General features: G+C 51.0%; 1 protein-coding gene across 3 annotated transcripts in view; it reads right to left on the bottom strand.

Moving 5' to 3' along the window:
• Dpp6 (dipeptidyl peptidase like 6) overlaps positions 1 to 11,951 on the bottom strand; it is an 840,304-nt gene that overhangs the window by 139,561 nt on the left and 688,792 nt on the right. For all 3 annotated transcript variants that reach the window (XM_023712908.1, XM_004628971.2, XM_023712909.1), the window contains exon 7: positions 11,284 to 11,365. In XM_023712908.1, coding sequence (XP_023568676.1) covers positions 11,284 to 11,365 — 82 coding nt within the window. The remainder of the gene's footprint in view (positions 1 to 11,283; positions 11,366 to 11,951) is intronic.

Raw genomic sequence — 11,951 nt, forward strand, 5'->3', positions numbered from 1 at the left:
TCAATCCCCGGTTCCGCAAAAAAAAAAAAAAAAAAAAAAAAAAAAAAGATCTATCTATGGCTCATGTCACTGATACCCAACTTGGGAGACTACAAATATCCGAGAACATCTGGGCAAGGCTGATGCAGGTGGGGGCGGGTGGGGCCTTGCAAAGTATGTTAGGGGGTTTGGGCTTTTTCATAAAGGCAATGTCAGGCGATGGGGGGACTGCATGTACCCTACCTGAAACTATCAAGGTACGTGATCCTGTTTTCCCTTAACAAGATGACTCAGTTAACCTAGGGATAGGTTTTGGGTAGGGAAACAAAGCAGGCAGCTGACAGGGATCTGGGTGTGAGGTGACAGTAGGAATGGGGGTGAATTTGATTAACCCGTAGCCTTCCCAGGGCTTCTTGGTGAGGAGCAGTACGGGGTACGGAAAGCGGGCAGGTCAGCACTGCTGAGTTTCTGGCTTGGCAAGCTGAAGGGTGGCGGTGCCGCATGCTGAGGCATGATCATGGCAGGAAGACCACGGGGGTTTCGTGGGCAGACTCCTTATAGGTGCAGCAGCACGCAGCTGGAGATGCATGGGGAAGACCCTCGGAGGGGCTGAGGCTGGGGTGCAGTGTGTGAATGCACACTGACTACGGACACGAAAGCACTTCAAACTTTTTAGGACCAGAAAAGCCATTAGAGTAAACACTAAAACCTTTCAAGTAAATGAGCTGGCTCGGGAAGCTGGATTCCCTTCCTGTGGTTGCTCACAAGCTGAATTATCTAGTTAATTACCCATCGGACGAGTTGTTGAGTCTTAAGTCTTTAGGTTATAGCATCGAGCTTTCCCAGTTCTTATGAATTTTGGAATTTATGGCCATAAAGCCAACGTTACCTTTTACTTTCACTATTGGATATCACTCATTTAACAGTATTTGCTGAGAGCCTGGATTCTGCTCAACCTGACCACTGAGCCATGGAAGATAAAAACATAATGGAACACATTCTCTGTCCTTGAGCAGCTAACGTTTAGTCTGGGAAATAAGGTTATTCAAAAGCAAAAGAGCTGAATAATAATTTTCTAAGGAAGCATAAGATTCACTGCGGTAGTAAGTGGGATGGACAGTCTGTCCGCGCTTTAGAGGCAGGAAAGGTGACAGCTACCCCATGCGGATGAGGAGATAGAGCCATGACATCGGTGCCCACCAACTGGGAAACACTGGAAGAATTCTTACGTTCCCTCCACCAAATGGATGAATTCCACAAAGCAATCCACCGAAGCTCAGCAAGCGCACTTAGGAGACTTCGAGCGGGGCAGAGAGCTGGCTTCCCCTCCCAGCCCAGGCCACAGGCGCCATCTCCAGGCACCCAGACCTTCGCCCTCAGGGCTGTGCCAAAGCTGTAGCCCCTCTCCACGCGCGATGCTGAGAAATGCTGCTGCGCTTTGTACCTGCCTCCTTACGTGATCTCAGGGCCCCGCCACTAAGCACACTCTTCCTTCTTGTAGAGCCATGGTCCTGCTCATAAATTCTCCATGCTAGATGACCTTGAAATTCTCTAACCTAATACCACCAAGCCTGATGGAGGGCTCCTGTCTAAATTTGATTTTTTTTTGGTAAGACATAATACTCCATTTCAGTCTCAGGTGCATTAAGGAGGCTCTGATGGGGGAAAGAGAATGTGGTTTGTTCTTGCAGACTGATGTGGGTAACGAGGCTGGGCTCTCTGCAACCCGAGAAAGCCTTTTCCTTAAGGCTGCTTCAGCTAAAAACTGAGTTGCATTATCTTGTTTACTTACCATTTTTTGGCAGTGATAAGTTGGAAATAGATAATGCACATGTACACTGAGGACTTGGCTGGCTTAGGAGAGCCCTGGAGAGGCCATCTGATCGTGACAGCTTTCATCCCCCAATGGGCTACATTGAGGAACAGTAGGCCAGGCAGCCCATGGCCTTGGGGACGATGTCTGGTCCGGCCCCTTCTCTCCGGCTCTCTCCTTTCTGTTTCCCAGATGGCATACATGGAGCAGTTTTCTTACACCAGGTCCTCTGCTGTGATGTTTCTACCTTGGAGATAGCAGACCACATACCCAAACTCCAAATTATGACTCAGGGGAAACATCTTCTTTTAGTTGTGTGTGTCTGGTGTTTTGCTGTAGCAATGAGGATGTTGACTAGCAGACATTAGGAGTCACCAAAGTGACCTTGTACCTATAAAGACATACAACTAGGATTTATAAATTAAAACAATTAATTGAAAAAGAGTGAGCCCAAGACAATGTCTCTGAGGAGGGTGTAACAGACCTGCTTTGAATCCCAGAGTTAAAAAGGCCTGTGATTTTCCTAAGGGTAAGAGCCAGCCCTGAACATGGATGTTCACACTCTCTTTATATTGCCCCTCATTTCTCACTTAAAGTTGCTGAAGCACGTATTTTCTGAGTGGAAAACCTAAATCTGATACCTGCCAATCATTATGCCTCCCTTTTAATTTTTAAATGAATACATAATGTTGAGGTATCCAGGAAACTTTTAGAGGCAGGAAAATGCCCATCGTCTGGCTGAGTAATTATTTTGACTAACAAATTCCTTTCCAGCGAAGCGCTTATTCCACTGAGCCATCTCCCTGGCCAACAAATTCCTTTCCAATCCTGTTCTATAGACAAACATATGCCACACAGCTTATTTTGAGTTCTAATATTATTCAACACATAAACCATATTCCTATAACATCTTCTCATTTGAAGGGGCATTTTAAAACTTTACTTTTAATCAACAAATATTCACATGCTTAGTGAGGACTGCATGAGGTTCTTATCAATGTACACACTGTGCCACATTCAAGTCATATGACCGGAGTCAGAAAGACCTCTCTAGCTGGATCTCCTCAGAGGTATATCATTCTTTTTGGGTCAAAATACTCAAATCCTTTCTTCTGGCTTTGTAAAGGTTAGGTAGCCTGTCGCTGTTATCTGTAGTTGCCGCTCTGCGCAGGGGAATGGCAGAGTTCACGTGTCACATTTGACTGTACCTTGGCACCCATGGACTTCACTTTCTCTACCCATTTCTCCTGCTACTTTCTCTGGCTTCTGTTGGTGCCCCCATTCTGTCCTCAGCATCTAAGAGATCACCCTTTTTAGATGCCACGCAGGACTAAAATGGTGCAGCCCTGTGTTTCTCTGTGTCTGGCTTATTTTATTTAACACACCTTCCAGTTCTGTCCACAGGGTTACACGGGCAGGCTTTCACTCCTTTTTATGGCTGGGTAGTCCTCCACTGTGCCTATGCACCACAGCGTTTGTGCACCCACCCACCCGTGAATATTGAGGTGGACCTCATTTCCCAGCTATTTGTGTGTAGTGCCCTGCTAATCACGGCTACCCAGGCACCTCTTCACTACACTGACTATTTTCTTTGCACATAGTCCAGCTGGTGAGGGGTTGCTGGATTACATCTAGCTTGGTTTTTAATTTTGAGGATACTCCATGCTATCCCTCATCGCAGCAGCGCTGACTTACCTTTCTACCTGTGGTATCAACGGTTCCCTTCTCTCCACACCCTCCCCAGTGTGGGATCGTTCTGTCTTTCTCACAATGCCACAGTGAGGCAATGTCTCATCGTGCCTTTGACTTGCATCTTGCAGTGATCGGTGGCCCCGAGCATTTCTGCCTTTATCCATTGGCCAAGTGTGTATCTTCTTTGGAGATGCACCTGTGTAGCTCCGTTCCCCATTTTGTAATTTGACAGTTTGCTTTCTTGCTTTTGAGTTCCTTACCCATTCTGAGTCCCTTCTCAGTGGCATAGGTTGCAGATATTTTCTTCCATTAGGCAAGTTGTCTCTCCTAATCATAACCTCTTATGGCTGTGCAATTGCTCGTCTTGTCAGTTGTACCATAACTTACCAAATGGCCCTCCTGTAAACTCTTACAATATAAATCTCGGGCTTTGAAAACTGTTATGGATAACAGTGACCTGCATGTGTCTGCTCATGTAGCATTCAGCTTCGTTTGCAAAGGGATTTCTGAGCTAAGCTAGAAATGTCAGACTCCTACCGCACATTTTCATCCTTAGTTTTTGAGGTACGAGGGATTGAACGCAGCACCTTTGTGCTGAGCTGTATTCTCTCCTCTGTTCACTGTGTATAACGAGTTTTCACTACATTTTCTAGGATGGCCTCAAACTTACAAGTTTCCTACCCCAGCCTCTAGAGTTTCTAGAATCACAGGCACACACCACTATTCCCAACTTCATATTGCTTTAAGAATGAAGTTTCTTTGGTGACCCTCCCCTGTATTCACACACCATGTCAAAGGTTCACAGGTTCTCCATTGCATCTTGATCTATAGTTTACATTTTTTAATCGTAATTTCTCCACAATCCCACCATTATGAATTTGCAGCTGAGCTGTGAAGTTCTGATGTCATCTGAGAGCCTGTTGATAGCAGGCAAGAGCCACGGGGTCGTGTTGAACCTCCCGCCTCCCTACCTGAGACCGCCCATAGCGTGCAGTAGCATTACACTACCTGACCCCTTCTGAATTACCGAATGCTTGCCTATCGCCCTGAGCGCCAGCGGACAGGAAAGCGATTTAGCCCTCAGCTCTGCTGGGCAGTACGACACGGTGCATTCAGTTTGGTGCGGACCCTCACTAGAGCTAGTAAATCACTCACCAAACTGTCTTCATCCATTATTTGGGGCTACATAAGGCGATTTCCCTCCCTATGATATTAATTTCTTGGATACTGTCACAGACTTCAGTGCCCATGATAAATGTTTTTACAATGAATACCAAATGGACCCCAACTGATTAGAGGCCTTTGACAGTTATTAATGGGATGTCACTCCAGTCTGGTCCTCTCCATGTACGTGACATTTCATTAAATACTCTCCTCTTGCTGGGGAGATCCATCTTTCTCCCCTTGCTAGGTTTGTCAACTACAGTAAGATGCTCCCTGCCCTCTCTGTCACTCACAGAGACCCGGGTGAGTGACAGTTCCCTAGAGACCACCCAGTGAGGAGGCCTGCAGCCTGAGGGGCTTCCTGGAGCAGGGTGACCTGGCTCATGGGAGCAGAGGACAATAGACATTTCATGAGGGGCAGCGGTTCTGCCCATAGGGTACTTCTGGGTGGCATGGGGCAAGGGACTCAGCGCCTCTCACTAACAGCCTTTTTTAATGGCATAGGCAGTCGCCAACTTATGGGGAGCTAAAGCCTGAGCTACTTTTCTTGTTGCTGAGACTAAGTACTCAGCATGCAAAGCTAAAGGAGGGAAAGGTTACTTCAGTTCACAGCTTTTAGAAGCTTCGGTGCATAGTCAGCTGGCTCAATGGCAGGGCTGGCATGGCAGAAGGGCATTGCAAAGGAGAAATGGTTCACGGCACAGCAGGGCAGGCAGAAGGCCACAAGCAGTGAAGCAGCAAGCAACAATGACAGCCCCTTCGGACAGGCAGCATCACAGCCAGCATGGGGCACCTTTAATCCAGCATCATACCCTTAATTCTAGTGTAATGCACCCTAGCTACCCTGAAAAGCCCCACCTATGACCACATGAACACATGAGATGACCACATGGGGACATCTAGACACAACCCTAACACCAATGGTATGTTTTCTCCAAGAGGTGGAGGACATATGAGGCTGCTTAGGCAGCCAGGGTGAGGAACAACAGCTGGGGCAGTGTCACGAGCCCGGTGACGCCTGCTGAGGCAGCCTTCTGCCCACCCACGCCAACCTTCCCATTGATGAAAACATGTCTTTCTTTCATTCTGTGCACGCGGCTGCTCAGAGCAATGCCAGCAGCCGAGCTGTCTCTGGCCGAGCGTGCGCCTTATCCCGGGTCCTTGCAGGCTGTGCAGGTGGATGGCCCTCAGGCAGGCAGCGGCTGTGCCAGGCGAGCCTGCTGCCACTTTACAGACAAGGAGAGGAGGTCGGCACCTCAGCCAAGGCCGTGCTGTCCTTTACGTGCCTGGAGCGAGATCCGAATCCCGTCCTCTGGACTCCAAAGCCCCTATGAGCGCTGACCTCTGAAAATCAAGGCAGGAGAAGGAAGGCTTCTTTTCCTTCTGAGGCTCTAGGTGAGAACCATGAGATCCTGAGAGCCAGGAGGTGGCCCCTGTCACTGCGATGGAGCTCTGGTGGGTCTTCTGGACTCAGCCTGGTGGCTCGTGGTGCATTTTGCCTGTCCCAGTACTAGAGTTGGGCGGCCTCCCAGGGGCAGAAGGCAGATGCGTTCCCTCCGCAGGCTGTTCCCAGCCCACCGCTCCAGCAGTCCTTCACCTAGTACCTCATGTCAAGCACTGGTACTTTGAGAACCTGGATTCCCAGCTTCGGGGGACTTTCTTGTGACTGTGTGCAGCACTGGGCCTTGCGCAAGCTCGGCGAATTTGTCCACGGACTATTTTTTTAATCTTTAAAGCAGAAATCTGAACGGCACACAGGGTGCTGGTGTAGGCGCCCCAAGCCCTTAGTCTGGTTCTCTCACCCTTCTTTGATTCAGAGAGTCTTGGAGGGGTGCCATCGCTGGCGACGGGCGGGCGAAGGCAGTGCTCGACGCCGCGGAGGGGAAGGCAGCCTTCTCGGGTGAGTTCCCTTGGGCAGAGTTCTGTCCTTAAGAGTCGGGACCTCTCACAGCCCAGGGGATGGGACTGGCATACAGGTGAGGAAGGCCCAGAGTGCCGGGCGGGGAGCGGGTGACAGGTGTGGGCTGCAGATGGTCGCCTAGCGCTCCCAGTGGCCCAGGCAGAATGGCAGGCTGAACCTCTGTGGTCAGTGGGAACAGCAGAGCTGAGCTGCTCCAGGGAGGCACCGCCAGCAGCGGGGAAGGGTGGCGGGGGCTGCTGTACGCAGGGCTGTGGGTGCCGGCAGTGCTGCCTGCCCAGAGAGTCCTAGGGCTGGAGGCACTGGGGAATCCAGTCTGCCCGGCCAGGCCTTGCCAAGAGGGCAGGCGAGGAAGAAATATTACATAACAAGTCCGGCTCCTGCACTTACAGATCGGCCCGCTGCTACAGCCCGGAAGCTGCTTTCACTCCAGGCGTGGACCTAACCACACGGATGCCATGAGGCATTCCTACTCTCCCTTCAGAATTTTTATGCCCACAATCTTCCCTGGAAAAGACATTTGGAAAGGAAGAGCTACAGCATGAGGGAAGTCCTGCTTAAAGTCTAGCTAAGTCCTCTGATGGAGGTGGATAAGCATAACGAACTCTCCTGGCTCCAGTCTGTGACTCATGCCTTCAGTGTGAGGTGATAGGAGCAGCAGGGTCTCCTCCCTGCCTGGCTGGCTGTGTGGCCGTCACCCTGCCACCTCTCCGGGCGCTTTCTCAGAGGACAGCTCCACCCAGCAGCGCCAACCCTTCCCCGAGGTCACTTTCCATGTGCTAAGCTGTGGAAGATTTCCCAAAGGGCTCACTAAATATGCTTTTCAAACTGCTCATTTATCACCCTTGTGCTAGCAAGCCAAGCAAAGAGATTGCTTCCATCCCGGAGCCTCGAGCCTCCCAGTCGCCACCAGCCGTGCATCCTTAATCTCGTCTGATGCCGTGCAGTCTGGTCTGCAAAAATTTCCACACTTCTTGTTTCCAGAGGAAGAAATATTACATAACAAGTCTGGCTCCTGCACTTACAGATCAGCCTGCTGCTATGGCCCAGAAGCTGCTTTCACTCCAGGTGTGGGCCCCAAGATGTGAGCCCCAAGATGTGGGCCCCGAGACCCAAGGTGACCACTGTGGCAGCTGCCCAATGTGCTGGTCCCCAGAGGAAAGGACAAATAAGGAAATTAAAGATTTTGTAACCAAATGAGATTATGATATTCTAGGTGAGCAGAGAAAAAACCTCACAGAAATGGCAGCCACCCACAGGAGGCAGGCATTCGCGAGAACGTGGCCAGGTACTCTGTGTGCATCCGTAGCTCAGGCAGAGATTCATCTGAAGAGGATAGGAGATGAAGGAGGCCATGGAATGGAGAAATCCCCTAGGTGACGTGTTCTGAGCCCAAGCTTCTGCACCGTGGGCCTCTCCTGACGCAGGCAGCGGGGCAGATGCCTGTGGGCACCGTTTATCTCGCACACACTTCCTCACTTATTCCTATTTAATCTGGCCAAGCCCAGCAGCCTCTTCTAGGCGTGGTCCTTAGTGGATGTTTTGGAAAGACTCTGGGAGTTCATCAGGATCTGCCGCCACCCTGACACAGGCGGGCAGAAGGCGGGCAGGCAGGGCAAGGATGGCGCAACACTTCCTCCCTCTCTGGAGGAGCCTGTGCCACAGGCAGGACTCACGCCCACGTGAGCTGGAGGTCGCCTGCTCCGAGGAGTGAGGCCCCCCTTGGCCCCGTGCAGGGCATGGGAAGAGGCGCCTTTTGCAAGCGCCTGGTGCTGCCCATGCTTGTCTTCAGTGACTTGGGGGGCCTCAACCCCTGGTGATCTCAGTCGCAGCCAGCTCCGTGGCCCCCCAAGGGGGATTACTCACTGCGCTCTGGCTCGTGATCCTCAGAGCAGATTTCCTTTTGGGAGCAATATTTACTTTTGAAATGAAAAAGGCGCCGAGGGATTTGCCGCTTGCTGCTGTACTAGATTAGTGTTTGCAGGCTGATCTGGTCGCTTGTTTCCTCTGCAGACAGCAGGCTCCACAGCACCTGTCGTCGGGTGGTGGCCGGGGCCAGCCGGGCATGCCCCAAAGCAAGGAGATGCCTAAAGCAGAGACCAGCCAGAGTTCCCGGGCCAGCCCACCTGTGTGTGTGTGTGTGTGTGTGTGTGTGTGTGTGTGTGAGCGTGTTCATTTGGGAACACACTGTGCCCTCTTGTTTCAATGTTGTCCTCCCTGTCTGTACTTGCACTACCACAGCAGAGAAAGCCGTGACAGAGCCACAGATCTGCAGAGCCTGACAGGAGCCATTTGCCCCGTGCTCCTTTATAGAAAACGTTTCCAGGCCCTGCTCTAACATAGTCCGTTGGCCATACGTTACGTTCTTAGGTGTAGCACAGGAGCATGCAGTACAGCCCTGGAGTCCATGTGTGTCTTAAAACAAACATTCCAAGAGTCTACCAGCATCTTTGGAACTAAACTCAAATATCAGCAATTAGTAATTAACTGGCAATTCATTGCCTTGACTTGGAAAGTAACTGAAATCACCAGCAGACGCATATTCATGGATCCTGGCTATTTACCTCCCTGCAATTATTCATGCTGGAGTGGTTTAACACTACAAGAATATGTTAAGTAATTAATTAACCAGCCTGTTTATGCATTCATTTTTTATCTCAACAAATACTTGGTGAACATCAGGCCCTGTGCCAGCCCTGGAGAAGACAGGCAAAACTATGGAGTGCTTGGGCCAGGGAGGAGAGGCACCTGTCTGCATGCCACATGTGACCGAGGTCACCCTGAGATGTGGACCCCAAGAAGGCTGCCCACTGGGCTGCGGGTGTCAGAGTGGAGGCGTCAGGGAAGCTTTCTCAGACACATTTACTTTGTTTTGTTGCTACTCATTCGTTAAGAGGTTGAACAGGATACCTTCTATCAGCACTTATCTTCACCTCTGTCCCCAAGGAAGCATGATATCATGAAAAAGCAGGTGTCCCAGAGACACCTGGAAAGAAGCTGTACTGACCAGTGCCTGGAGAGCCACCGGCCTGCCGCCACCTGCCTCGGGTTCTGGACCCCTGCCACAGCGCCTGCGCACACGTGTGCACCACCGCCCCCGCCTCTGCGCTGGGTGCTGACCTTCCTTTCTGTTGTGTGCTCTTTCACACAACAGGGGTCAGAGTTCTCCAGCATCTGGCAGGCCTCCAGGTGGAGATGCGAGGACCTAAATCCTCAGGCCTAGTGCTGACCCCCAGGGACAAGGAGAGAGGTGGCAGAAAGAGGCTGTGACAGCTGAGCGACTGATGATGCCCTTCTGATGAGCACCAAAAGTGGGACAAGGACTGCTCTACAAGGTCCTGTTTCCCCAGGGAATGTCCAGGCTGGGCACCAGCTGTGGAAGGGTCAGGAGGGTGGGAGGGCTCTCTGGGGGCATGATGGCCCATCTGCAGCACGAGCTGCTGGCACTGGGAGCCCCTTCACCCAAGGGCGTCCAGAGGGCTTGGCACCTAGCCGTTAAGACTCGTCGCTCAGGCACCAGCGCTCAGGCCTTCTCCAGTTGCCTGTCACTTTGCATGCGCTTCCAAAGTTAACATGTTGGGGAAAGACAGCTTTCATCCAAGTCAGCTGCCTGCTCGCCCCTTCTCTGCTGCATTCTGGTTTTGATTCATGAAATAGGGTACTGAAAACTCTGATGAGCATGTTTGTAGCATTAGGAATGCTTTAGTAATAACTGAAGTATTTTCGTGGCTCCTGCCCTCCTATTCCTTCGAACCAGTTTGAGACAATGCAGGGTCTCACACGCAACCAAGAAAATATAATTGCATGGGGGGCGGCAGGGAACAAGATTATTTCCTTTCTTAAGACCATAGGCAGCCTCTCAATGGATTCTAGGCAAACTTTTAAGTATGCCCACTTCCAGAGCCACTCAGGGAGGAGAGCTTTGAAAGGGAGATTTGGTCCATCTGCTTAAGATGCAAAATAAATTGGTGACTGGAACGCAGCAGTCAAATCGCCTGGTCTGGGAACCAGAGACTGTCCATAGGGGTGAAACCATCTCATGACACAAAGCCACGCAGGGCTGAGAGACGTCACCGATTCTCAGATAAAGGTAAGGCCAGAGGTCACACCTTCCAGACCCCGCGTGTCCTCCCTCACAGGCATACTGGGCTGTGAGCCTTTGCGCTGACCAGGCCACCGGTGGTCAGCCAGCGAGAAGGTGTCGGGAGCTGGACTCTTGTCCCAGGACTGCCTTTGAGCCTCTTGTCCCTGTATGTCCTTGCCATTCTTGTTACTGGGTTTGGGGACATCCCAGTTTTGTAATTTGAACACTTCTACGTTGTCATGGGGCCCTCTGCCGAGGGCACGTGAGTCCCAGAGCGGCAGTTGGAGACCTCCCAATCCTGATCACCCCACCCTACAGCCTTGAGATGGGCTGCACCCAGCACGCACAAAGCAAACCTGGACCACACACGCCCAGGTACAGGGGGCACCACCTAAGGGTAACAGACCCGGGAACTCCCGCACATGCCGTTCCAGTTCTGGGACAGCTCTCTATGCAGGGAGAAACAGCCACTTTACATATGTAGGTTTCCTGGCGCATGGATCCAAAGCTTCATTTACACACACACGCATACACACACACACTCCACATGCAGGCTGACCCCAGCGAGATGCACTCAGTCAGACTAGAAAGCACAAACTTCGAGAAAATGCAAAAGTGTCACGATGTGCTTACCAGTTGCTGGCCCTTGGGGCCCCACCCTGCGTACTGAAGCTTCGCATTGCTGACTTCTGGGGGGTCCAGACTCTGAGGGTCCCTGAAACAACAAGTGAGAACAAAAGTGAAATGTTGGGAACCACAGATTGCGGGAGTGTCATTGGGAACCAGGGATTGCGGGGTGTCATTGGGAACCAGGGATTGCGGGGCATCATTGGGAACCAGGGATTGCGGGGTATCATTTTCTCCACTGGCTGCACCTCGCTCCTCTCTCCTCCCCTTCCATCAATCTCAGCAGCTGCCTCTTGTGTCCCTAAATAAGGCCTTTTTCACTCTCTAGTAGGTTCCTCCAAGCGTGCGTAATTTATGTGAGCTGAACTGGCCCTCCAGTGCTTAGCTCTATGGTAAATATTCGTGGAGAGGAAGCATGTGGAACAGTCTACAGATCATTTTTTAAACTATCAGGGCAGTCAAAATTAAAAATAAAAATGCACAGCCATGCAGCAATAAATTCCACGTGCATCTCTTCATCTCCAGCAGAAGTTCTTTCTACTAAGACTAATGCCAGGCCATTCTGAGCTTGTAAGGCCCAAGATAGAGCAGACTGATCCTTTGGTTTCTGCTGATTGGTACAATGAGAGAGAGAGAGAGAGAGAGAGAGAGAGAGAGAGAGAGAGAGAGAGAGA

The sequence above is a fragment of the Octodon degus genome, unplaced genomic scaffold (genome assembly GCF_000260255.1).
Source record: "Octodon degus isolate 3935 unplaced genomic scaffold, OctDeg1.0 scaffold00027, whole genome shotgun sequence".
Taxonomy (NCBI): domain Eukaryota; kingdom Metazoa; phylum Chordata; class Mammalia; order Rodentia; family Octodontidae; genus Octodon; species Octodon degus.